This window comes from Octodon degus, unplaced genomic scaffold (assembly GCF_000260255.1).
Source record: "Octodon degus isolate 3935 unplaced genomic scaffold, OctDeg1.0 scaffold00233, whole genome shotgun sequence".
Taxonomy (NCBI): Eukaryota; Metazoa; Chordata; class Mammalia; order Rodentia; family Octodontidae; genus Octodon; species Octodon degus.
The window spans coordinates 3,095,198-3,123,038 of NW_004524809.1; the positions used below are offsets into that span (position 1 = coordinate 3,095,198).

General features: G+C 48.3%; 1 protein-coding gene across 2 annotated transcripts; it reads right to left on the bottom strand.

The window, feature by feature from the left end:
- Positions 1–3,558: 3,558 nt before the first annotated feature.
- Rbsn (rabenosyn, RAB effector) lies at positions 3,559–27,841 on the bottom strand. Of its 2 annotated transcripts, none has more exons than XM_004645635.2 (12): positions 27,654–27,841; positions 24,893–25,209; positions 19,352–19,492; positions 18,141–18,241; positions 16,903–16,948; positions 16,637–16,798; positions 14,876–15,117; positions 13,911–13,981; positions 10,230–10,316; positions 9,478–9,580; positions 8,458–8,562; positions 3,559–6,545 (listed from the first exon to the last, which is right to left on the bottom strand). In XM_004645635.2, exons 2-12 carry the CDS (start codon positions 25,038–25,040, stop codon positions 5,481–5,483), a joined length of 2,271 nt encoding a protein of 756 aa, XP_004645692.1. In that variant the 5' UTR covers positions 25,041–25,209; positions 27,654–27,841; the 3' UTR covers positions 3,559–5,480. The 2 variants fall into 2 exon arrangements, with proteins under 2 accessions (XP_004645692.1, XP_023561697.1); XM_023705929.1 differs by lacking the exon at positions 27,654–27,841 and adding an exon at positions 26,990–27,065.

Consider the following 27,841-nt stretch of genomic DNA (forward strand, 5'->3'; position numbering starts at 1 on the left):
ACAACACGGTCCCTACTGACCTTTCTGTTGAACACCTGTACTGGCACCCAGTAGGTGACCAGGCTAAAAGGTCCTTACAGCTTTCCTTGCCAGAAAGGGTATTTCCTTTAGGCAGAAGCCCAAACCGAGTTACAACCTCTGATAAACAAGCTCCTACAACAAGAGCATTGAGTGCCTTGTTAGTCACCTTGTGACACTTGTTCTGTCCAGTGCGGATCATTGTGTGTACACAGGCAGGCATTCCTGAAGACCCAGTAGCCTCATCTTGACACTGCTAAGCCAGGCTCCTTCTGACACTCAATTGTTTATAGGCCTGGACCTGAGAGATGTGTGCCCCAAGTTCCAATTCCTTTGTTGCTGTTTTGAGATGGTCTTGCTATGTAGTTCAGGCTGTCCTTGAACTCACTATGTAGTCTAGGCTGGCCTCAAACTTGAGGGAATCTTCCTGCCTTATCCTACTGAGTTCTGGGGTTACAGGAATGTGCCAGCACACCCAGATTTCTAATTTCTTGTTGCCTGAACTGTCCTTCAAAAGGGTTCAGGGCAGCCCTCTGGCCGGCACAGGCTTTGGCTAGGGAATCAAATGCCCTAACATCACCTGCAGTGCTGGTACATAGTATATAGGAGTGCTGCCAACAGCTCTGTGAAGAACTTGTCCAGGGCCTTGTGCATCGGGCCATAGTCATCTGAAGTGCCTCACAAGCAACCTCTCTTATATGCTAACCTCCTTCTAAGCGTAGAAGCCCAGTCTTTGGGCTAAGCTGAATCTTCACTAAATATTCTCCAGTAGGGATTACAAAATATGGATTACAGGAATTGCCACAAGGGTCCTAAGTTCAAAGGCCTTTCAACATAGAATATTATCTCATTAAAATACATACAGCTGGACATGGTTGTGATGCCTATAATCCCAGCAGTTAGGAGAGACACTGAAAATTTGAGACCAATCTGAGTTACACAGTGAGTTCAAGGCAAGCCTGAACTGCACAGTGAGACCCTGCCTCAACTCCTCCCCTAAAGAAAGCCAACAGTCAACAACTGACCTCTCCTTAGAAGGTCCTTCCTCAGTATTTCTCCCTTCTCCGTGGTCCCCAACATTGCCAGTTAGATCTACCATGCTGGAGTCAAATCTTAGAAGGGAGAAGCCTCCCATGAGTTCTCAGGTTGGGCATGGTAGAATATGCCTATAATTCCACCCCTTAGGAGGCTAAGGTGGGAGGGTAGCTGCAAGTTCTAGGCCAGCCTGGGCTTTATAGTGTGTTCTAGGCCAACCTGAACTAGAAAGATCCTTTCTTAAAAGACCAAATTTTTTTAAAGGTGAGACTTTTTTTTTTTTTTAATCTTTCGAGATAGGGTTTCACTAAGTAGGTCAGGCTGGCCTTGAACTCACTTTGTAGCCCAGAAGGGCCTCAAACTCACAGCAATCCTCCTGCCTCAGCCTCCCAAATGCTGGGATGACAGGCATGTACCACACCAGGTTTCTGGATGATTTAAAATCATTGTCCATGCACACTTCAGTTAAGTATCACATTATGCCATCCGTACATCTTTCCCTCCATGGAACCTTGCAGCAGTTACCTTCTGGTCCTTGTGTTTCTGGGGACAGAGGCTCACCATGGTACCTACAAAAGGCCTTAGTTATCAGTTCTGTTCAGCCAAGTTTTATCTTTTGCTTTGGATGGATGCTTGCTTAGACCAACTCGGTTTAAAAAAAAAAAAAGTTTACAACCATTACTTTGAAACAGGCTCATGCTCAATGGCTAAATTCCTCAAGCTGAGCCTGACTTTGCATTCCTCCTCATCAGCCTCCTGGTATTGGGACTACAGGCATGGTTGCAGTTTTTTGTAAAGATGGGATCAACACTGACTGTGTTGGGTAAGAAGGCTGAAGTAAATGAGCCTCTAGAGTGAAATGTGTTCATCTGGCCAGGAGTTATCTATTCAACATCTGCCCTGGGTCCTCAGCCTATGTGGTGGTACATGCCTGTCATCCCAGCACTTGGGAGGCTGAGGCAGGACTGCTGTGAGTTCAAAGCCTTCCTGGGCTACCAAGTGAGTTCAAGGCCAATGGGAAGGACTGAGGAGGGAAAATCCCAAGTTTGAGGCTACCCTGGCTACACAGTGAGTACCTTATTATTTTTTCCCCCAGAATGGGTCTCTGTGTAGTCCATGCTGGCCTTGAACTCAAGGTGATTCTTCTGCTTCGGTCCCCCAAGTGCTGGGATTACAGCATACACTACACCTGGTTTGAGACCTCCCATTTATTTATTTATTTTATTTATTTATTTATGTGTGTGTGTGTGTGTGTGTGTGTGTGTAACCGAGGATTGAACTCAGGCCTTTGCGCTTGCCAGGGAAGCACTTATTCCACTGAGCCATCTCCCTGGCCCTGACCTCCCTTTTTTTTTATACAAGGTCTCACTAAGCAGTATGGATTCAGTAATCCTCCTGTCTCAGCATCCCCAGTGCTGGGATTATAAGCATGCCTCACCTTTCAGAGCCAGCAAGGTGTACCCAGAGTTCCAGGGCCAGCACAGCATGTGGTACCAGGAATCAAACTCAGGACCTTGTACTTGCCAGGAAGGCACTTATGCCGCCAACCTATCTTCCCAGCCCAGACCCAAATTTAAAGAAAACGGAAGTTTTTGGTCTTATAAGGTTTTTTGTTTTTTTGTTTTTTTTTTTTGCTTTTGTTTTGTAATTTTTAGGGAAGGGTCTACAGGGTGTTCAGGGTCTCACTACTAGATCGGACTCATAGTTATCCACCTGTTTACACCATCCCAAGAGGCCACCACGCCCAGACTCAACTGCTGTCTCAGTGCACCCCAGGAGTAGGGCTGGCACGGCAGGCCTGGTGGTCTTTAAGACTTTGAAAAAGGATCTCACTATGTATTCCAGACTGTCCTTGTACCCAGAGTCCAGTCTGCCATCAAACTTAAGGTGATACTCCTGCCTTACAGGCCCTGCACCATCACACTGGCAAGTCTTGAAATCCATAGGAAGCAGTCACAGTGGAAGAAGTACTGCATTGTGCTAGAACCTGGGGTCCTCACAGCTAATGGGACCAGCAGGGTGCTGAGGGAAGCCCCAGTTTATCCCTCAGCCTGCACCTGTCCCCATGCTAGGAGAGCAGAGGTCACCACACAGTGTTTTTCCATTTCCATCTGGAATCCATGCAGGTCACGGAGGCCCCAGTTCCTGCCAGATCTATCAGGCTGCACCCACCTCTTACCACCCACTGTGCAGCCTGTGTCCCCCAACCAACCCTGCACCCAAGCCAACTGGGACCTCTGCCTCAGAGTACAAGTCAGGAAGACTAAGCAGCTGCAACCCAAGCCTGCTCCCTCCTAACCTGTCCTTTCCCCTGTGCCAGCAGTAATACGAAAAGGATGGCAGAACCAGTCAGGTTGTGCACTGTGCTTGCGTGTGCATCATTCCTAACCAACAAACTAGGAACATGGGGCAGTGCTAGGAGGGCCCAAGGCCGAAGTGCTGGGCTCTGAGGAACGGGGCTACCACCAAGGGGGCTTGTGGTAACTCACCTAAAACACATGCATATGTACACACCCACCACTCATAACTTTATTTTTCAAAAATGGTTCTGACACAAGGACCAGAGCAGTGTGTGCACAGCACTGTGAGGTGACCAGTGGGTTGAGCTCACTTCTTACCACATTCCAGTGCCTGACCTACCATGAGGCTCAATGACACAGGACGCTGTGGCATTGGAGCAGCAGACACTGAGCTGCAAATGGGAGTATTCTTAGTGTATTAGACAGAGACATAAACCTAAGCACAGACTGGTCCTCCACATACAACCATGGCCACTGTGGGCTCTGCCAGCACCATGACCATGGCTGAGGAAGGGCAAGGTGTCCTCCCAGGTGGGGCACACAGGTATCTCTTCCCCACTGTCACCTGTCCTCCACCAGCTACAGGGTCAGAGACCAAGACTGGAAGACAGCCATTGGACAGTTCCACAGAACATGAGAGATCTGACTTTTGGATTAGTATGTTCAGAGTTAATTTCTTAGAGTTCCTGTTTTGTTTTTTAAACATTCTGTGTCTGTCTCCAATGCTCAGTTCCTTGCAGGTTGCTACCTGGCACTGGTTTCAGGGAGCAGCAGGGGCAAGTGCGTCTCCACTGAAACCCCATTGAAGGAAAGTGCACTCTCCTGCAGAAAGCACAGATGGCAGCAAGCTACACTGGCTTCTTTGGGTCAGAAGGCCACTAGCTCCTCCAAAAAAAAGATGACTGAGCAGAGAGCAACAGGTTGGCTCTTCCAGCCCCAGCACCATAGCACAGAGGGCCTGGACCCTGGGGATAGAATCCCAAAGCAGGCAACATCTCATATGCCTGATGCTGCATCCTTCATGAACACTACCCAGTCAACAGTGTTCTCTGTATACCCCTTCCTTCCCCACCCAGGATTTGTCCTCATTTGGCCAACAGACTCTGCCAGTCCACTAGCAAGCAGATGAATGGCGCCTGCACTACCTATTGGAAGCACAGCCTCAAGGGAGGCAAGAGCATAAAGTGACGAGTGAATACACTGTTCGTTACCAGGCTCCCTGCAGCATGCTGCCCCAGATCTGAGGGTGCCGGTCAGCCCAGGGTCTGGCTCCTGTGCACCAGAACCAAAGGGGAAGCTGCCTCCTCTGCCCTAACAAAGACTCAAGTGCCACAGGCCACTGCAGGGTGCTATCTGGCCCTCCAAACAGTTTGGTTCCTTAATGCTAACACTGGTGAGGAAAGTGCTCAGCAGCACTCAGGCCAGCATGGCCCAAGAGGGAGGACGCTGGCCAGAGGGCAAAGAGTTCGCTGGACTCTACTCAGCCTCAGAGAGGCCCTGCTCTCCTGGTGATGCTCCTCAGAGGCCTCTGCTTACCAGCTCTGGAGCTATATGCTGGCCCTTCCCCAAAGCCTGGCTCAGGACTGCAGCCAGGTAGGGACTTCTCCCAGATGCACTAACAGAAACCAGGCATTTCTCTTCCTGAAGGCTAGTGGCCAAGCCACAGTGCCCAATGCACTGGAAGACGCAGTGTCCAAGGCGGAAAGGGACATTGCTGGCACATTTTCCAAGGTGCAGTCACCACTCCAGTGTTCCCTGCACCATAGCACTGGTCCCCAGGACTAACCCTAGGAAAAGCTGGGGTCCCACAGCCCAAAGAACATAGCATTCTGCCAGAGGACAATTTGGGGGACCCAGGCTACCTGTCAATAAGCCGCCCTAACACTGTATAGCACCCAAGACCATGTGGTGCTGATGGCCACGTCCACTTTGGCCCAAGTTGCAGCTTTGTAGTAAAAATGCAAAGTTCTTGAAAGGAGAACATCCCAAGTGAAAAACAAGACAGGCAGGAAATGCCACCAAGGAGTGAAGGCTGGTGCACCAGGAGTTCCTGTGTTAGCTGCTGTCATGGAGACACATCTGACATGGATAGCAGCATCTGTGGTGCATGCCCTGCTCCCCCGTCCCTCAGGGTCCCCCTTTCTGCTTGGCCAAGGTGCACCTCAGCTCCCGCAGGTTCTCAGTCAGCACCTCCACCTCGTCCAGGCGGCCATACTGCTTAGCATCAAAGATGTAGGCCTTGATATTGTTGATCTGCTGCAGGAGCAGGTCCTCCTCGATGGGCTCCACAGCCTCTGGGCCACTGTCACTGTCTACCTCGAAGGGGTTGGTGCCAGTGGGCTCCTCAAAGGGATTGCTGGGCACAGGTGGGCTGGCAGGCCTCCAGCTGGGGCTGTTGTGGTCCTCATCATCATCCTCATCGAAGGGGTTGGGTGCTGGGCTGTCAGGGCTCATGAAGGGGTTGCCAGTGGCCACGGCAATACCTGAAGCTGCTGCCTCTTTCTCCTCCTCTTCCTCCTCCTCAAAAGGGTTATACTCTCTGGGGAGCATAGCCTTTACTGTGGCAGGGCTGGAGAGGCTATCCCCACTGAAGGGGTTCAGAGCGTTGTCACCCTGCTGGGGCTTGGTGCTCTGGGGGAGGCTCTCCTGGCCCAGGGCCCACGCTGCACTAGGTGAGGGAGTTTCAGGGACTGTGCTTCTCAGGCCTGGGGAGCCTAGCTCCAGCGTGAAGGCTGGGTATGGACGAGGCCCCCAGCTGGGCTCCAATAGGAAAGGTGCAGCCTCCCGGGAGTCCAGTGCCCGGGTCCGGGAGTGCAGGGAGGCGGCCTGATCTCGTTCCCACTCCTGCTCCTGCAACCTCTGCAACTGCTCACGCTGCAGGGCCTCCTCCTCAGCCTGTCTGCGGGACAGTTCAATGGCTTTGGCGGTCTGCTGCTGGTCATACTCATCTTGCAACTGCCGCAGGTTCTCCCCTAGGGTGCGCACCTCATCCGCACGGCCAGCAGCTTGGGCCTGCTTGATGAATGACTCAATGTTGTGGATTTGCTGCAGCAGGGGGTCAGGGTCCTCATGCTGGCCCTGTGTTCCTGGCAGCGGAAGCCAGCCCTCTGTCTTCTTTGCTGGGGCCACCTCCCCATTGGCCTCTGGGCCATGGTGTCTGTCCTCCAGCCTGCGCTGTGATTCCAGGACAGCCTGGGGAGAACCAGAGCCAGAGTCACAGGGTCCCAAGCTGGGTAGCCCACTCCCTACCACCCTTATCCACTTCTACTTTCCCTCCTATGGATACTGAAAGGCCCATCTGCAGACAGAATGAGTGGGCAATCTCTGATTTTCTTTTTCTTTTGTTCTTTTTTCTTTCTTTTTTTTTTTTTTGGTATTTTGTGCAAGGTCTCACTACGAAGCTCAGACTTGTAGTGATCCTCCTGTTTTTAAGCCTCTCAGCATTGGGATTACAGATGTGCACCACCACACCCAGACTCATTCACCAGCTCAGCATGCTGAGGAGCGGGGCCAGCATGGCAGTGGTGCCAAGGATCAAACCCCTGTGCCTGTGCTTGCCTGAGCAGGTGCTTAGTCTGCTGGGCTATCTCACTGGTCCTAATCTCTGATTTTCAAAATTAACCATGAGTAACAGGTCAGTGAGGAGCTGCCCCAGTCATAAGCTATACAGCTGGTATATATCTGTGTCTCTCACCCCTCAACAGTGTTAATACCCACCCGTGCTGAATAAACTGTGACCTAGTGAGCTGCTTCTGTTTTGCTCTGGGGATGCCAGAGACTAAACCAGGCCTTCATATACTCCACTACTGAACTACACCTACAGCCCTCCTTTTTTCCCTTATAGAGAGTTTCATGAAATTGCCTATTGGTGGGCTGGTGAGATGGCTCAGTGGTCTAAAGCACCTACTTAGAACAAGCTCAGCAAAACAGAGGGACCGCGGTTCAATCCCCCAGCACCACATGCCAGCCAGTCCCGCCCCCTGGTGGGCTGAGCTGGCCACACACAGACACAAAATAAATAAATAATAATAATAAATAAATAAATAAATAAGAGAATATTAAAAAAAAAAAATTGCCTATTGGCCTCAAGCTCTCAATTCTTCTGCCTCAGCCTCTCAAGTAGCTAGGAATACAGATGTAGACACCACACCTGGCTATTTTCTGGTTTGTTTTTTATGGTACTAGGGATGAAACCCAGGGCCTCTCTGCACAGCTACATCCCCAGTGCTTAGTTTTCTAAGTTGAGACAAGGTCTTGCTAAGTCACTAAGTTCCTGAGGCTAGGAACTTGAACTTGTGTTCCTCCTTGCCTTATTCTACTAAATCGCTGTAATTATACATGAGCCAGCAGGCCTGGCTATTCTCTTTAACTGTGCACTTTTTTTTTTTTTTTGTGGCACCAGGGATTGAACTCAGGCCCTTGCGCTTGCCAGGGAAGCGCTTATTCCTCTGAGCCATCTCCCCGGCCCAAAAAAAGCATCATTCTTTTTTTTTTTTTTTTTTGTGGTATCGGGGATTGAACTCAGGACCCTGAGCTTGCCAGGCAAGTGCTTATTCTACTGAGCTATCTCCCCGGGCAACAGTGCACTTTCAAGGTAAACCCCAGCAAGCTCCCCAGAGGGAGCACTGCTGGTCTCTGCTGTTCTCAGCATGAGCTATACCAGGACCACAGACACAAAACAAGAACCTGGAATAGAACTCTTATGGTTTCTACAGGTGGGCATGTACTGCAAAAGAACAAAAGATGAAAACAAACATATGGAAGAGAGAGACAGATACCACATGCCTGAGTGGCAACACAAAACCAAATGGGAAGGAAGAAGGTATGCAATGTGTTAATTATTGAAAATGTCCTAGCAATTTGGTTTGAAACTGTCTCATTGCTATTTGTTTCTCTATAAAATTATGGAAAAAAAATAGGAGAGAGGGAGAGACAGAGAGGGAGACGGAGACAGAAACAGACAGAGACAGAAAGAGAGAGAGACAGACAGACACAGAGAGAGACTGACTATACTCAGGCATGAGCAGGACTCTGGTGACATAGGCAGGTGGGACATCAGAAGCCAGTGGGTCACCTGGCTGCCATCTTCCCAGACCCTGCACACCTGTCTCTCTAGCATCCTCTTCCTCTCCATATCCTGCTTCCTTTTCTTTTTCAGCTCTTCAAACTGTTCCTTGGTCGGCAATGACATCAAACCCAGCAACTTTTCCTGTAGGGGTCACAATGAGGTCACATTTACACTTGGGGAAAAATGGACTTTAAGCCCACTCTCGAAGCTGAGCTGGCCACACTTGGGAGTGGTAGAGAGAAGCACAGGGTGCACAAGCCTGCTGAGACCCTCTGGAGAGGGTCACACCTGACACCCAACACCTACTAACCACCACTCCTATGTCCCAGTCTCCAAGGAACTATGTACTCAGAGCCAGCTCCTCAGTTGGACATCACCTGCCCATTCTACAAGCTCGGCTGCCAAGAACAAGAAGTATGAATCCTAGAGCCAGGACTCAGCCTGGTGCCCAGTAGGTCCTCAGCAAATGGGACAAAGGCCCAGTTCTCAGCACTGCCATGTGGAGACACAACCCCCATGTGCCCACTGGACCTTAGCAAGGAGGCTAAAGGCAGTTGCCACAGCACACAGGGGCACAGGGCATAAAGACAACTCTGAGTCCAACCCTGGGGAAGAGGTGCCACAAACCATCTGCCAGAGGCCCAGGAAGAGGCTCCTCCCCCGTCACCTATCTCTTCCAGTCACAGAGCCCCAGGCCCCCCATCTCCTCCAGCTAAGAGCCAAGGTTAGATGGGGACAGCCCAACATGGCAGCAGTGCAGGGATTGGTGACATGGAGCTGAGGGGAGAAAGGAAGCAGACTGGCAATGTGCACAAGCCCTAACTACTGCATCTGAACATGCCATCAGAAAAACACCAGAATGAGCCATGACAAAAAGAAAAAAGGTCTTCCTTTCTCAAAATCCCCCATTTTTCTCATTCAAAATACGGCAGTTAAAAGACATACTGTTGCTCTTAAAGAGTATCTGGTACATAAGGGAAAACAGGCCATGGTTGTGACCTGTCCAAAAGGAGAATCAGGGAACTCAGGTGAACTCCCACTACCATACAGCCTTACCTGCACAAAAAGTGTGGCTGAGTACCGGATCATCCTCTGTAGCCGCAGTGTGTTGGGGTGCGGTGGGGGGTCCTGGTTCAATCCGAGGGTTAATATCTTCTTACTGGGCCAGAACAAACACATCAGAAACAAGATCAGAGGTCTCCAGAGCTGCAGCCATTCATGCCAAGGCAAGCGAAGATGGGTGACTCCACTGTCTCCTGGAAGGCAAAGTCCAATTCCTACCCTTTGTGTGGACTCACAGTACCTAACATAGCACAGGGTGTGTGACATGCTCAGTCACTAATGAACTCACCATACAAGAAGACCTGCTTCACCAGTGAATCACCTCTGCAACTGCACAGGGTCCAGCACTTCAAGGGACTCATGCTTAATACCCTGCTGTCACCTTCTTAATATTGTTAATAATGTAGAAATAGGATCTGCACCAGGCCTTGAAAATCATGCAGTAGGTCCTTGGTGCCTAGACAGATAATGACTCTCACTACAAATGTCCCTAAGTCCCTGTACCTCCAAGTGCCAGGCCATGGTTTGAAAGCAAGTGTGACCTGAGGTATGGGCACAGCTATGAACAGTGAGCAGGCAATGGCTGTGCTGGTCTCCTCACCTGCAGTGCAGGCAGTACCTGGGCCTCAGTAACATCAAGGTCACTGTGCTACTAGTACTAACACAGTGTCATGGGGTCACACCTGGCCTCAGCCCAAGACCCTAGGCCTGAGTAGAGTTGTCCCTGGCACCATCCCCAGCCTCACCTCAGGGCGTCTATGAGTTCGTATACTTTCTGTACCTCCAGGCGGAGGTCGCTGGCCTGCTCCAGGCTATAGGTAGTCTCCCCAGCACTGCAGAGAAAGCACAGGACAGGGCTGCATCAGGTCGTGCTGAGTGAGGGTCACACGGGATACTCAAGGCATGAAGCTGCACCAGGATGGTTAGTGCTTGGAAAGGGGCATTTCAGGTCTCAAACAAGAGCTGTGATAAAAAATGCAGACCATATTCACACTTTAAAAAAAAATGTATTACAGTGAAACACACTGTCTCTATTACTTTCTTGTTGCTGAGACACAATACACAACTCCAAGGAGGAGAGGTCTGTTTTGGCTCACAGTTTATAGAGGCTTCAGTCCAGTCAGCTGGCTCCAGAGCAGGGACACAAAGCAGAGGAGAAATAGTTCCTGGCAGGGTATCAGGAAGCAAAAAGTAATGAGGAGGAGGAGTCAAACAGACCTGGCCAGGCCACGCCCCCAGTGACCCACCTCTTTCCATCAGGCTTCACCTCACAACATCAATTTCAGTCAAAAATTAATCAGAGGACCAATCCACTGATGAGTATCACACACCCATGATCCAGTCACCACCCAAAGCCCTACCTAGCTTAACTATCAACTGTAATAGACATTGCATGAATGCCCTCAACCCACCCAGCCCAATTCAAACACACTTCATTATTCTTGGCTATTCTTGGAAGCCACTCCTGAGTCTTCTTTCATATCTTTATCTGTGTTTCCCTGGCTCAGCACAGTTGCCTAGTGTCCTGAACTGATTCAAAATATTCTTCAGTGTCATTCTGACTTTGGCAAAGAGCCACAAATCACAAAAGATCAGGTGAATGAGGGCACGTTATCATGTTTTTACAATTCTGCCTTTCTGTTATTTGGCACTTGGCAGTAGTGTTCACATATATTTTTGATTATAGCTCATAAAGACACTCAGGAAAAAGGATTCCAAAGCTACTGCAGAAAGTGGCAAGAATGATGGGATGAGTGTGCTCAAAGTGGGGGTGGGAGTTGGAGGGATGGAAGACTTCAGGGGGATTCATGCCAGTATCTTTCACTGTAATTGTTTTTTCGTAAACTTTCACTATATCCTTTGATTACACCCCTTATGATGTAGTGCTTGCTCCCAAGAAGGCATGTATCACCCAGAAGCTGTCCCCATATGCAGAAACACAGGGACAGCCTGGACCAGGCCCAAGGACTAACTCCACCATGACTGCACACACAGCAGCTCCACCAGATACTGTCCCTAAGCAACCTCACAGTGTCTGGAGGTCACTGAAGAGTAAATCATGAGGCATCAGGGCACAAAGCCCCCTGACCTTTCATACTCAAATACTGCAGGCGGAGAATGAACAAGGACCCCCCGACAAGCCTGGGCCATGGTCCCAGCTCACAAGGCTCCTGAGGACTATGCACAATGTGACAAAAGGAGGGCCTCAGAGTGGGAGTAAACATTATAGATGATGTTGCCACTGCTCCTTCAGGCCTGTTATCTTTCTCCCCACCTGTCATCCCACTCTCTGACTGCTGACACTTGAGTGTAACCCAGGAATTAGATCCCAGGTCTCTAGGTAACAAACAACTCCAGCTGAAAAAATACTGCTGTGACCCAGAATCCAAGGAGGCAACACAGCAGGTAGTGGGCTCATTACCTCTCAGCACACAGTAGTACAAAGAACAAAAAGCTGGAAGCAAGAAAATAAGCTTTGGTTTTTTTTTTTTTTTTTGAGATGGGGTAACACCATGTTGCCCAAGTTATCCTTGAACCTTGGGCTCAATGATCTTCCCACCTCAACTTAGGGAAAGGTTTTTTCTTGTTACCTCCAAGTCTAGAAAATAACAAGCTTGGGCCAAAGCTGAAATCACTTCCTCTGGTCTCAATCACATCAGCCAACTTTATCCCTCAGAATGCCATCACATCCAAAGTTATCTCACCAACCACATGTTCCTGAGAGCAGCATTGCTGTCCCTGGTATGTGCCACAGTCCCACACCTAGAACAGCACCTGGCAGAGTGTGTCCTGGGCCAAGGAGCAGGCCAGGGAGGCCTAGGAAGTCAGTCCTGTGGGCAGGAACACAAAGCCCAGGAGCACTCTCTCCTCTGGGTGAGTAGGAATGGGGCCTGGCCCAACACAGACAGAAGAACCCCAATTGTCACAGAAATGCAGAATGCAAGGGAGGAGGCATTTTTTGACCAAAACACCTGAGCTTAGTCACTCACATTCAACACAGCCAACATTTACAGACTCAGAAGACAGGAAAGAGGACTGCGCTTGTGAAAAAGTTCTTATTCTATTCCTTGAGACAAAGTGTATGTTACCCAGGTTGGTTTAAGTGATTCTCTCAGTCTCCTAAACAACCAAAACTACAAGTCTGTGTCACAGTGCCCAGCATCAAATTCATTTTCTTTACATATGAGAACATGATGAACATATTAGACTATGAAGGAAAGTCAAGCTCATATCCTCTGTATTCCTAAAGCCATAAAAAACTGCCACAGTGCATGGTGGAGCAAAACCTGGCTCTATTCTAACAGAGCTCATTCTAAGCAGGTCCCCTCCACAGTACAGGCAGGCCGTGCAGAAAAAGACAAAGGCAGAGATTTCAAACAGAGAACCACGGCTGCCAGCACTGCATTCTGCAGGCAAGGCAAGACCGGGACTGATTGGGCCTCAGCCCCGGTTCCAGCTCACACTCAATCTGCAGGAGCTACATACTCACACAGCTCAGCAAGTGAAGGGCCAACAGCTGCGATCCTCAGGTCTGCTGCTATAGCCCCAAGGCCACAGCCAATAGCAACATGCAAGGGGCAAGGGGTTTAAAGGGGTTAAAACTGTACAGCAAAGTGGGTGGAGGACACACGACCCTCACCCTGCTGAGGAATGCAGTGTGGTGCAGTTCTGAAAGGATGTGGCCATTTCTCATAGTAAATAGTTACCACAAAATTCAGCACTCACAGGTAAACACCCAAGAGAAATGGATATGTGTCTGCAGAACAACCCACACAAAATGTCTCTCTCTCTCTCTTTTTTTTTTTGCAGAACTAGGGATTGAACTCAGGCCCTTGCGCTTGCCAGGGAAGCGCTTATTCCACTGAGCCATCTCCCCAGCCCCTATGAATGTAAAATGCATGTCATTCATAGTAGTTAAAAAAAAAACCCAAATGCTCATTAATTGATGAATGGATAAAGAACATAGTACTGTATGCAGGGCATTCATATAAAAGGAATGAAGAATGTACATGCAACTACAAGGATGAACCCTGAAAACACAGCACTGAATGACAAATCAGACATGAAAGGTCACATTAGTGATATCATTTATGCAAGAAGTCAAAATCAGGGTGCCAGAGAGAGGGGACATGAGGGAGCTTGTGGTATGAGGCTTGTACCAGAGCAAGGACAGGATGTAGAATTAAGGTGGTGGTGGTACTGTACAACTCTGAATATAGTAAAAACCACTCCATTGTATACTGTAAAGGGAATGATTTTTATGGTGGAAGAGAAAGGGAAGAGGTGGAGAAAGAGAGAAAGAAGAAGGTACAAAAGGAAAGAAAACAGGAGAGAGGCAAAACAAAGAAAGGCTTCCATGTGGACTACTCAGTTGCCTGAGTGCTGAGAGGCAACAGCCCCCTCAGGATACCATGAAGAACGCTTACTTCAAGGATGCTGCCATTCGAGTGTATTCTGGGGCTTTCTGATCCACCTTCTCCATGCAGAGCCGCAATTCCTGAGAACAGAGGAGAGGTAAGTGCCACTCTCAGGAAACAAATGCCTACCCAGAACCAGGCTGTACCCACAGAGATGTGAGAAAAGTGATCCTTTTTCTACAATGGGGTCTTTTCCTATGGTTATCAATTTCCTAACCTACTTTACAAATCTTACAGAGAGAAAGAGACTGAGAATGGAGCCCAACCAGACATCCTGAGAGCAGTAGGTCCACCACTATCCTGACAAGCCTGCCCTTGGCAGGCAGTGAGTCTGCCAAGGCAGGAGGACATGGTGATGTCAGGTGACAGGATGACAGGGCACACAGTGTTGCTATCCTGTTCAGAACATGGGAGCCAGGAAGGCCATGGAATCCAGAGGGTGAAAGATGGCTACACTCACTCAGTCCTGGATTTGTAGCACACCCGTAGCCAAGTACATGGCTGCATGGGTTTTGGAAACAGCTGTGGTAACCCAAGCACATTGCTCCTCTGCCCTACCATCTCCTACTCCGGTGTCCCACCTCCCTGACAGATTCTTCTGGTTGGTCCCCAGCTCACAGGTCTCCCCTGGCCACAGGAGCCTAAGCTGTCTCATTACCCCCAACTTTTCTGAGGTATTGTTTCTCAAATATGCCTTTTCTGTGGCAATCTGGGATAGGGAAGTAAAGAACGTGCAACACTTCACAGGGCTTTCTTCCCCAGGCAAGTTTCCCAGGATTCTCCAGACTGCTATCCCAAAGCTCTAGCTCCTGCCTGGCCCACAGAACCCTTCCTCCCCTGCCTTGCTACTCTCTAAGGGGTGAGCAGGTGGGATGGGCTGGCACCACACCCTAGGGCAGCTCTGCAACTCCCCAGGGCTCCACAGCAGGAATAAACACAATTCAAGGGAACCCCAGCACTCCTCAGATGGGCACCTCGTAGAGCCTGGTGATGGCGGGAGTGTGCTCTCGCTCATCCATCTGCTGCTCCCTGCGCAGCAGTGTGTCCTTGCAGTGCCCACAGCAGCGGATGCGCTCATCCTCCTTCTCGTCCAGCATGGAGCTCACACTGCTCACACTGCCGATGCTGCCACGTCGTGAGCCATGCACACTGCCGGGAGACTGGCTGGGGCTGGTGTGGGTGCTCAGGGCATCCCTGCTGGCACTGGTGAGCTTGTCTGCAAACAGAGAGTACTCAGCTCTCCACCGCCCTCGCCACAGTTGGGTATCAGAGCAGCAGGGGTACAAGGAGGATATTAGACCAGGCTCTGCCTTCCTGGGCTCCCTCATGCAGTGAGATCCTGAGGGCACACCCAGGATGGCCCTCCACCTTGTCCACAGCCTTGCCTGGCCTGGCCTGGCCTGGCCATCGGGCTCCTGCCTTTCACAGCACAGCCCACAGTAAATATCCTCTGGGCAAATCATTCTCCTTCAAGATCCCTTCTCGCCGAGTGTGACAGAAGCAACCCCAGACATTGGCAGCTCTTTGGGATGGAGCTGCACTCAAGGTAGCAATTTTTATCTGCACCCTGAATACAGCCAGCAGGACCATCCCAGGCAGCAACTCAGGAAATCTCAGCCAACAGTTCCCAAGGAGAGAAACAAGTGTCTGGGCCAGATAGCTCAGTGGACTAAAGCATCTGCTTAGGCAGAACTCAATGGCCGGGGCTTGTGCTGTGCCAGCCCTGCCCCCGGGGCACACTGAGAGGGCGACTGAGACTGGGTGTGGTGGTGCTCGCCTGTGATCCCAATGCTTGGGAGGCTGAAAACAGGAGAACCACTATGAGTCCAGTCTATGTAGTGAGACCCTGTAGACCCTGTACAAAATATGTTAAATTTTTTTTTTTTAAACTGTCCAGAAAATGTGGCTTAGGCAGTCCTAGGTGAGCCAGGAGAGAATGAGGTAAAACAGCAGAAGTTAGGGCCACCGAGGACAACCTGCCTCAGCTCCTATGCTGACACCAGTAGTGCCACCCAGGTGTCCTGGAAACCAAAAGATTCTTGCATCAGCCTCTAACCATCTCAAAGGCAGGGCACCCTCATAACTGTCCTGTCCTGACACTGTCTGCAACTGTGCTCCCTGGGGCCCATACCCCTGTCTGGGACTGCAGAGCCCAGGGCTTCTCAAATGTCATCTCCTGTCCCAAGTCTCCAGCACCCTCAGCATCTCCTGCATGAGGACACTGAAGGCTGTCTGTGACTTTCACTCCAGAGGAAAGGACTTTAAAGTCCTCTTCCCAAAGTGCCCTGCCACTTCCAAACAGAACTGACAGCTGCTCGGCTCCTCTTGCATCCTGACCCACCTCCCAACCAAGCAATTATTTATTTGGGAGTTCACAACCCTGCAGGCACCCAATTCCTCAAAGCAGTGGGTGATGCCTTACAAACAAAGGTAGGAGAACAACAGCCTGAGATCCAGATCTGGCTGCCACCTGTTCTGTACAAGCCTGAAGCTAAGTATGGTTTTGACATTTCTAAGTTGTTAAAAAATAAAAAGGAGCAATGGCACAAAGACCCTCTAGCAGTCTTGCAGTATTAATGTCTGGTCCTTTTAATAGGGCCTGCAGCCTGTCCCAGGTCTTTGGGCCATGTGGGCTTTGTGGGGACCCCTATGACATCAACTCCAGGGCCATGAGGTGCCAGTGGTTAGTAGTAAATGAATATGTCCTAGTAGGGGATGAGGTCCCCGTCACCTACTTGCCAAGGGCAGGCTGATGAGCTCCATGCACCTCTTGCACATAATTGAGCCACACAGGCGGCAATGGTGACGACGGTTACGAATGCTGAACTTGCTCCCACAGTCGGGACAGAAAGGGACGTCTTGGTCGTTGACCCAAGGCACCACAGACTTTTCAATAGCTTTGGGAAGGACAAAATAAAATCACACACACACATACCATTTAAGAAAGATCTGGTCAGAGAAACAGAGAAGGAACGGAACACGAACAAAGTTTTCTGGTTACCTCGAATCTTTGCAGATTCAGTGTTGGCTCTGTCAAATGCAGTGAGCTGGTAGGAGAAAAGAGGGCCAGGTGGGTTAGACAGGGACACCCTTACAGGAACACCCTAACAGGGACACCCTAGTCACACTTTACTGTTCATACCACAAGCAGCCTCTGCACAGCTGCACTTCTCTAGGCCATTCTCCAGGCAACCCAGAAGCTTCACATCTCCAGGTTCCTCCCTCTGAGCCCCTGCTTTGCTCTTGCCCTTCATTACCTGTATCAGCAATAGGCAAGCGAGGATGAGGCAATACAAAAGCAGTGGGGAACTCTTCTTTCACTCCTCCTACACAACAAAACTAGCTATGCTCTTTTTTTTTTTTTAATTTTATTTATTTATTTGTGTGTGTGTGTGTGTGTGTGTGTGTGTGGCCAGCTCAGCCCACCAGGGGGCGGGGCGGGCTGGCATGTGGTGCTGGGGGATTGAACCGTGGTCCCTGTGCTTTGCTACGCTTGTTCTAAGTAGGTGCTTTAGACCACTGAACCATCTCACCAGCCCCAAAACTAGCTATGCTCTTGGTGTAGTGGTACACACTTGCAATGCCAGCACTTTGGGAGGCTGAGATAGGAAGATTACAAGTTTGGGCCCAACTTGGGCAGCTTAACAATTTTCACCATAGTGGATTGGTGAAATCCTGTCTCAAAACATAAAGATCTGGGGAGGACCTCACTGCAGCAGCCCTGGGTTCATGCCCCAGGACTGCGCATGTTTCTGCCTAAGAAATTCATAGGAAGAGCTTACAACTCTGCCGCACTCACCACACAATCCAGACCGTACTTAGCACCATCTTCCAGGGCAAAGCACAGAGCTCACTGCAGGACAACAGGGCCAGTCACAGGCCCCCACACTGCACCCTGGCCCTGACTGAGAGCACAGCACAAACCTTGCCATCACTTTCCTATTTCTCATCAAATGATACCGCATAGTATAGAATGATCCTGCACAGGACACCCCAAAAAGAAAAGATTTCCCAGAAGTCAGTAGACTTTGGTATGGAAGAAAAGACGCAAGGCCTGGGGCAGTTGTGATACCCTTTGGCTGCTCCCCCAGGAGAGCTAGCCCAGGTTGTGCCTGTCCTCCATGTCCTTGGCACCCTGCCAGTATCAGACATACAATACAAGCTATACTACATGAGGCTTTCCCCAAAAGAAAATGTGTACTTGCAGAAAAAAAAAAAGTTTTAAATGAGAAAATTTACCTTCTCTAACCTGATTATTAATTTATTGACTTCAACAACATAGTGGTCAATTCTGGCAGCACGGTGTTTTTTGAAGTCAGAAAGATGGCTTCTCACAGTCCCTAGGAGGAAGGAAGACAGGAGTAAGTGACTTGTCATTTTCCAGGCAGAGCCTCTTGACCTTATAGTTGATCTTCACTTAGAGGACATCTGCATCTTGCTGAGAACTGAAGGTGTCTGACTTGCTCACTGTGGGAGGCTGGAGGCTTCAGGCACAACAGATAAGGTCTGGATTATGGGGTCAACCTGCACCCAAGCTGCTATTCCACAGGCACTGTGACCTTGGACAAGTCACTTAGCCTTGTGTGACCATGGGAATTCACCCTAAGACTGTGGAAAGAGGATTGCTGTGAGTTTGAGGCCATCTCGGACTAAATAGTGAGACCATCTCATAAAACAAATGAATAAAATATATATCTGGGGGTGGAGGAGAGCGAGTACTGGAGGGAGAACTGTAAAAGAACCCTTATTTATACACTCAAAGTCATAAAATATCTCCATGCTGAGATGTAGAGTGCACAGTGCATGCTTACTACCCACAAGCCCCCTATTAATACTGCCGTCATTCAGCAGTTAAAGAATGGGTTAACTGACTATGGAGTTCAACACAGTATGTGGCACAATCTTCATTGAGACATACATAATTCACATACATCTGCCACTTAAAACACAGAAGTCAAGATTTTGGTGTGTCACAGGCAAGGGATCTTCACAAGCCACTTTACAATGTATCTACACCAGACAGGATGATCCCTTTGAAAGCTAGCAGATGGTATCACAAAAAGTGAGGAAGTATCTCAGAAAGTAGGCTGCCCACACCCAGGCCTCTCAATGCAGTTACAAGTGACATGAGCCTAACCTAAAGGCCATACACAGGTGCCACAGTGACTGCAGAAAACCAGAATCACACCTGCTTCTGCAGTTCAAAGGTGCATGCCATGGGTAGTTCCTCTGGCGCAGGGGGATGCAATGAACTCAATATGGAACACATTAATACAAGGCCAAACACAAGGCACACAGCTCTTCCTCTTATGGGTGTGATAGCCATGGGAAACTCAGTCCTTAGGTTCAACAATGCCTCCTTAGCCAAATCTGAAAACATCATCTAAAATGTAGGACGTGTTTGATTCCTATCTGCACAGTACATGTTCACATCAAGAGGAGTTTCTTACCCAGTTCCTGAGGCTCCCACATGTAAGGGTCAACCCCTCCATTGCTGAAGGACTCATATCCTGAGGACCCTGGCTCTGTTCGGTCGTCCCCTTCCCGTCTCAGCAACTTGTTCTTTGCTTTCTTAGCCTTTTGAACAAGACCTTGAAAAACAGAACAAAGAACACAAGTGAACCATCAAGAGCACCTGGTAAAAAGTCAAGGGAAACATCAAAAGATAAAGCTGATGAAATAATTATCCTTGATAAAATGCACAAGAAGCTGTGTGTCAGCCCATAATCCTAGCACTCTAGGAGGCTCAGGCTATAGGACTGCAAGTTCAAGCCTAACCTGGGCAATACAGTGACTTAGTGAGATCCTGTCTCCAAAGAAAAAAAAAAAAAAATTTTTTTTTTTAAGGGTCAGGGATGCAGCTCCATGCAAAGGACCTAGGGGTAGTTCAATGCCTAATACAAAAAAAAAAAAAGCACATAAAATGCAGCAGTAAGCACAGGAACACTGTGCAGTAAGTAGCATGGAGTATTGGTTAATACTGGCAGGAAGCAGGGCCCTGTGCTATATACAAGCTACAGTACTGCTCATCATCAAATTTAAGAGTCCAAATGAACAGAGTGGATAAGATCAAATACAATGAGGGAACCAGGATGATGAAAGCATTTTTCTATGTCTGAAACAGAGTGGTACTCATACTTTTAAACCCTACTGTAGGGCTGGCCAAATAGCTCAGTGGATTAAAGCACCTGCAAGCAGGTGCGGGGGCCAGGAGTTTGATCCCCACCTCCGGGGCACGCTGAGATGGCAAGGCAATTGAGACTGGGTGTGATAGTGCGTGTCTGTAATCCCAGCTCTTGGGAGGCTGTAAAAAAGGCAGATCACTATGAGTCTAATCTAGTAGTGAGACCCTGAACACCCTGTAGACCCTTCCCTAAAAATAAATAAATAAATAAATAAACCCTATGGTACACTTAGAAATTTGTATGTAAGCAATATTGTAATCAAATCAAGAGGTTGTACTTGTTCCTTTCTGTTTCCTTGTGGTGCTGGGATTGAATCTAGGGCTGGTGCATACTTGGCAAGTACCCCATCTCTGAGCCTCTATGGTCTTCCAAACTCAAGTTTCTAGTTGGGATGCACCTCAGTGGTAGTCCACTTGTCTCATCTGTGTAAGGCCCAGGTTCTGTCTCTAAAAGGTCCAACTGTACAGTATGAAATTCATGAACAAACAGTTCTCATTTACTTCAGGACAGGATGCTGCCAAACCAACATCCCACGATCTTAACAAAATATAGAACTCTTCTCTTCCACCTCTGCCTAGCCACTTCTTGAACACATGAGAATATGGACACAAAACTGCAAGGAACAGACCTAACCCCCAACACAACACACATAACAAAACCTGGCTTGGTAAAGAGAAAACTATGAGAGGTTGAGGCAGGACAATCACAAGTTATAGCCCAGGCTAGGCAATTTACTGACTTGAAAGACCCTGTCTTTAAATAAACAATTTTGGGGCCAGGAAGATGGTTCAGTAGAATAAGCACTTCCCTGGCAAGTGCAAGGGCCTGAGTTCAATCCCTGGTTCTGCAAAAACAAACAAATAAATAAACAAACAATTTTAAAAAGAGCAGAAATGGACCTCAGTGGGAAGGATCTGTGTTTGAATCTTAATGGTAGTGGGAAAAGAAGAGGGAAAACATTTTCTAAAGCAAGTCTTTGGATGTGGCAGGCACAATACAACCAAATACATGAACCAAACCAGTTCATGCTCAAGTGTTTGAGGTGGTGAGAGCCTTACTAACAAAAGGAGATGACACTGGAGTTGAGGGAACTTGCTTCTCCGAGATCACAGAGCTCAGGACAGAGGGCTGCAAGTAGACGCCTTACCTATGTGAAACAAGGCCCAGCTCAACCCAACCAGCTCAGTTCATCCCTATACCTCCACAGAATGCACAGAATGGGGGTCTTACCAGCCCCACTGAGGAGTCACAGCCACCACTGACCTGAACAGCAGGTCCCTAGCAGGGAAAAAGTACTTCAGGTTCCAATCCCAAGCTTCCCCTTCCCCAATGACTTTAAATCCCAGGTGTCTGCCATAGGACCTAACAGAAAACATCAGACTTGATATGAAACATTGTCACTACTGTGACATGTAACACACTAGTAGTTCACAGAATTCTTGTGACTTCTGTCCCTTCAGAAATGTCAGAAATGCCCCAGGGCTCTCAAGAGTCAGGTGGAGGTAGACTTGGTGGGGAGAGGTGCATCAGTTACCCAGTCACCCAGCAGTCACATTCTGAGATTATCTGTCGCCCAGCAGTCACACTCCGTGAGATTATCTGTCAGTCAGAAAGGGCTTCTTCCAATAGGAAAAATGCCACAGCTAAAGGACATCCTTCACAATGCGTAAAAGTTGTCTTCTCGAGCAACAATGGAAGGAAACTACCTCATGTGAACAAAAGGTCCAGCACACAGGAAGCTGGAGACAGCAGACAAGGCTTCATTTCTGCAAACAGGACTGGATGATGGTGAGGCACAGGGCCGTCTATGCCATACAACCACATCACAGGACTGAAATAGTGTCACACCCAGTGAAGGGTGCAACCCTTTTAGAGGTAGCCACAAGAACCAACCATGCAATCTTTCTTTCTTTTTTTTAACCATGCAATCTTTACACAAAGCAGAACTACAGCTGGTTTTCAAACCCCTTTTCTTTTCTCTACTATAAGTGAAGCTGAACCCAGGCCAGGGCTCCAAGCCATCGCCCACTTTTTCAGGCATAAGTAGTTTATCTTTCTTTGTAACCCTGTCTTATAAACCTGACACCAAAGATTACTCCTTCAATTTTTAACTTCTTACTTGTCTAAAAATATAAATGCTTACAATTTCAAAAGACCAAAATAACAAATGGAGACATGATACATTTTTCAAAAAGGAAAAAAAAAATTTTTTTGTATTTTAGGGAAGGGTCTACAGGGTGTACAGGGTCTCACTACTAGATCAGAGTCATAGTGATCTGCCTGTTTACAGCCTCTCAAGTGTTGGGATTTCAGGCGCATGCTACCACCCCCAGTCTCAACTGCCATCTCAGTGAGCCCCAGGGGTGGGGCCGGTACCGCAGACCCAGGGATTGAATCCCCCAGCTTCTGAGCCTGCTTGTAAACGCTTTAATCCGCTGAGCTATTTGGCCGACCCTAAAAATAAATCTCTGATGTCCAACTAAAACTTTACTTTCCTTGCTAGGCATGGTGATGCATGCCTATAATCCCAGCAATTGGGAGAGTGAAGTAGGAAAATGGCCACAAATTTGAGGCCACCATGAGTTAGAGATATAACAAGGATCCATCTCAAAAAAACAAAAGAGACACCCCCCAAAAAAAAAGTCCAGAAAATTCCTTTACTTTGTGGATTTTGAAACCAGAAAATTCTGACATAAGAATTCCTTCCTAACTAAACAAAAGACCATTAGCCCTGAAGGAATGGTTAACTAGACTTCTTAGTTCTTTTTAGGAGGGAATAAACAAGAGAGCCTTTCTGTTTGATTCTATGGCACAGGATCACATCCAGGGCCTCAGGCATGTACTGCGCTACACCCCTAGGCCCCCCAAGAGGAGCCTCAAGTTTTTTACAAAGAACAAAATTTCTACTCCATGTTGTAGTCCTTGAATAGATTTCCATATATATTATTTAAATAATCTCAAACATCTTTCCTCTTCAAACAGAGTCATGGGAGGCACCTGAGGGCCTTCTCTCCTGCACAACTGAGGAACCAGTATGACCAGTCTCAGGAATGGCATGGCACATGACTCAGAACAAGGGAAGCCCTTCCACTGCCCGAAGAATTTATATAACCAATTTTGGATTTCTGTTCCTGTTTTTGCTCCTGGAAGTTTCACTGCATCCTGTGACCAGAACACAGGGCCTTTCCTCATCTGTAATGCCCTGTGGAAAGAGTGGCAGTAGACATAGAGGGACAGAGAATTTGGTCCCAGGCCAAGCTGTCAATCCCCTGTGACCTTAGAGAAGTTACTGAAAAGCTCAGAACCTCATTTATGATATATAAATGAGACTAAGGGCTGGCCAGATAGCTCAAGGGCTGGTCAGACAGCTCAGAGGACTAAAGTGCCTGCTTAGACAGATGCACGGGCCAAGGTTTGATCTCTGTTGTGCCAAGCTGGTTCCAGCCTCACCCCTGGGACATGCTAAAATGACAAATGAGATTGGGCATGGTGGTGTACACCTGTAATCCCAGTACTTGGAAAGCTGAAAACAGAAGAATCACTACAAGTCCGATCTACATAGTGACACCCTACAGACCTGTATGAAATACATAATGAATAAATAAATGAGACTGGCCATTTTCCTTCAGGCTTGTTGAAATGATACCTATGGGATAGAAACTGTAAAAACTACAAAGTGTGGAGCTGTTTTTATTCCTCCTATGAGTGATGGCTCTGCTCCAACCTCTACAGTCAGGAGGCACCTTGATCATAACAGTTCTCAGGACTCTGAAAACATCTGCCTCTTTCACACATTTGGGGATAAGTTATAACTGTTAATGTTTTTATCAACTCTCATTTTTCTCCTTGAACTGAGAACTGAGACAGAGTGGAACTCCAGGGACACATATCTGATTGTAAAGGTGCACAAGACTCACACGTTTGGAAGCCAGACCTCACACCCAGCATCACTCCTTTCTCTCCACCCAGTAAAGATTATGAACATAGCACCCAGTCTCCCTTCATCCTCACAGCTTTTTTTTTTTTTTTTTTTTGGCAGAACCAGGGATGGAACTCAGGCCCTTATGCTTGCCAGGGAAGCGCTTATTTCACTGAACCATCTCCCTGGCCCCTTATAGCTTTTTGAAAGACTGTCAGGTATGAGAAGCAAGTTAGCTAAATAACTAAAGCAGGTTCTGAAGGAGCAGCTAGTCATTTAGAATCAGAATTTGAAATCTAGGAAACAAATTATACAAAGTCAAAAGTCATCTCTGAAAAATTCTTTCTGTAACTCTCCAGAACCTGAACTCTTAGAAGCTGAAAATTCAAGGTCTTACCTTTTGAGATTGCTTGGGAGTTTTGTTTGCTTTTTGCTTTTCAACTAGCCCTTCCTTTTCTGGGCTAGAGAGGACAAGGTCCAGTTGAAAAAGGCTAAATGGAGGGCAGCCTAAATTTGTGATAGAAAAATCACAGCAAAGGAAAAGCATTTCTATCTAAACCCTCACAACAAGGAGTAAGAAAATTCAAAACATCTGGCAGATCAGTGACTGAAGCTATTCCAATCAAAGCCAGGCTCTGCTTCAAGTTATCTCCTCTCTGTCTGACATTTTTCAGCAAAATGGTGCTCACCGTCACACAGCCAGGGGGAGTGTTCAAAGAAATGTACAAGGAGACTCTGAATACTGGCCAGCACACAGACAGTGTGAGACAGATACTGGCTGCTCTATCACCATTATATACTGGTGCCACCATGCAGCCCTTCCAAAAACCACTGCATGAATCAAAGCCTCAGTCACAGAACAGGACAAGCCAGGACCTTGTACTTACTCTTAATCTGCCCTTTGACATCACGGTCTTCACCCGAATGTTCTTCCTCATAATGTGACTGCAACTGATAGAAAGACTGCAAGTCCTTCAAGCACAGGGGGCAGAGGAAGCCCTCCCTCACATCCCCCGGGTCGTCCAGAGAAGCCATGGCAGTGCGCTTTCAACTCCAAAAAGGCAGAGGTCTCATGCCAATGGTTCCCTTGATTCTTCCCCTGACCAGGGTTCCTGGAGTGTTAGCTGAACCAAGCGTCACACAGGTGACAGGAAAGTGGCATCATGGCCCCAGATGAAGTTTCCTCTCTGGAGCAGAAGGAACTCTGAGAAAGTAAAAGAGGGAAAAGCCAATCAGGCAAATTAATGTCAACCAAGAATCTTTTTTTTGTTTGTTTGCTTGCTTTTTGGCAGAACCGGGGATTGAACTCAGTAGAATCTTGTTTTTACAGGTTCAACATTTTGCACATTCACTACAAGTCTGCACAAACAAAACTTTCTCACATCCTTAGGTCAGGTCACAAAATCCAGAATGAAACTCATGGGACACCTACCAGAACAAAAGCACCTCCTGCAAATGAGACTTGACAGCACTGCTCTTACATTTGTTTTACTTTATTTTTTTATGTATTTAGTACAGGGTCTCACTACACAGAACAGACTTGTAGTGATCCTTCTGTTTTCAGCCTCCCAAGCGCTGAGATTACAGGCCGATGCCACCACACCCATTCTACCACTCTCATATTTACTGCAAATGTTCCAACTTCATTTCTGTAGCACTTAAGGAACCATCTGATGTACTTATCAACAAGTGCAAGTTTTTCTTGACTTTCTACCTTGTTAATTTATTCAACCACATACTATAATGAACCAATCTTGATACTTAAAGGGCATATGTGTTAAAAATGAGGTGAAAAAGACACAATGTCTCACACAGAAACACAAAAGAACTAAAACAAAACAAAAACCTCAACACAGTGTAAGGAGAAACAGTAGAAACAAACGAAGCAGAAAGGAAAACCATCCAGGTGCAGTGGTTCCTGTCTGCAGTCCCAGTCATCTAGGAGGCAGAGACAAAAGATCACCTGGGCAACACAACAAGACTCTTTTAACCAATAGCAAATAAAGTAAACAAAAACTTATTTAGTATTTGCAAAGTAACTCCTCTCCAGCTTACCACATTTAATAAACCAGTGACAGCTGAACAGCAAGCTTAACATTCTCACTACTTCAAACATAAAACTTAGTAAATTCCATTTTCTGCCTTATTGGCAAAGTCACTTCCAATGTCACCTCAGAAGAATTAGCCATGGGCCAGCCAGATAGCTCAGCAGATTAAAGTGCCTGCTTAGGCAGGTGCAGGGACCCAGGTTGGATCCTGGCATGCCGTTCCAGACCCGACCCCAGGGCACACTGAGAAGGCAATTGAGACTGGGCATGATGGCATAAGCCTGTAATCCCAGCACTTGGGAGGCTGAAAACAGGAGAATCATTAAGAGTACAATCTGTATAGTGAGACCTTGTAGATCCTGTACTACATACACACACACACACACACACACACACACACACAAAACAAAAAACTAGCCATAAAGAGAATTCAGATAGAACTGGAGAAACTTCTCCCCTTCAAAACTGGGGCCACAAATCACAGCGGTGCATCAGAGCATGTGTGACCTTCAGCTGGGGATATCTGGTGAGGTGATGAGGGGATCACCTGTTCCTCAAAGTTGAGGTTGGCAGCAACTTGGAAAATAAACATAGGAGGGGCCGGTGAGATGGCTCAGTGGAATAAGAGCTTCCCTGGCAAGTGCAAAGGCCTGAGTTCAATCCCTGGTTCTGCAAATAAATAAATAAATAAATAAAAATAAACATAGGAGACACTAGCCTGTTTGTTCCTCTAGTTAAGAAACCCAGTGACCACATCCACACAGATCCCAGCCCTTGTCCCAGCTCATCACTGAAAATGCACCCCCAGGTCCAACCTGTTCTGGCTACAGCTGGCTATGACTGGCAGCCTCCTTCAGTCCTCAGGCCCCATTCCCCTGCGGCACACATTCCCCTCCAAGCTGGTCCAAACCTCAGCCCCTTTGAGTCCTCTCTTACTCAAAGCTGGGTTCTGCAAAAGCCACGCATCTCAGTGTGCATCACGTGCACACTCGGGGAAAGGACTAAATAGTACAAGCCTAAGAGCTGTGGGGGCACAGATGATGTCCTTCTTTCCCCAGTACCACACATTGGGGCTTTAGCACTGTCTGTCACACACAACCATGAAACGTAATAAAGCTCCATAATCCGAGCGTGGCGTCACATATCCACTCGGAAGGCTGAGGAAGGACGTCTGGGAAATTTAGGAAGACCTTGTCTCCAAATAAGTAAGAAAGGTTGGTGGGTTGCACTTCAGTGAGAAGGCCCTGGTTTCATCCATAGTACTGGGGGGGGGGGACAGAAAAGAGAAAAGTTCACGAACGGATGAACCCTAAACGATAACCCTCACTATGCCGGCATCATGCAGGACCCTTCTCCAAACGCCCCGCCCAAGTGTCCGCAGGAGCCGCAGCGGTACCCGGTCCCAAGGTATCCCAGGGACACTGCCCGCTACAGAGACCCGGCCGAAGGACACGCGACACGAGGACCTAGAGGAGGACCGACGACACTGCCGCGGACCGCAACGAACTCGCGCACGTACATCCCTCCCGCCGCCACCGCTCGGCCGCATCCACCACCTCTCGCCGCACAACGCGACCAGTGCGCGCACACCAGAACGTACCACACCGTTCCCGAGCGAGCCCCCAGCAACAGCCCTTTGAACCCGATCGGCCGCCGGCGGGAAGGCCTATGTCGTCGGCGGCCCGAAGTCTGGGCCTGCGCGGCCCCTCAAAGGGTCTTAGCCGCCATATGTATCGGCTGCTCGGCGCTCAGTAGGCGCGCCTGCGGAACCGGAAGGGAGACTGACAG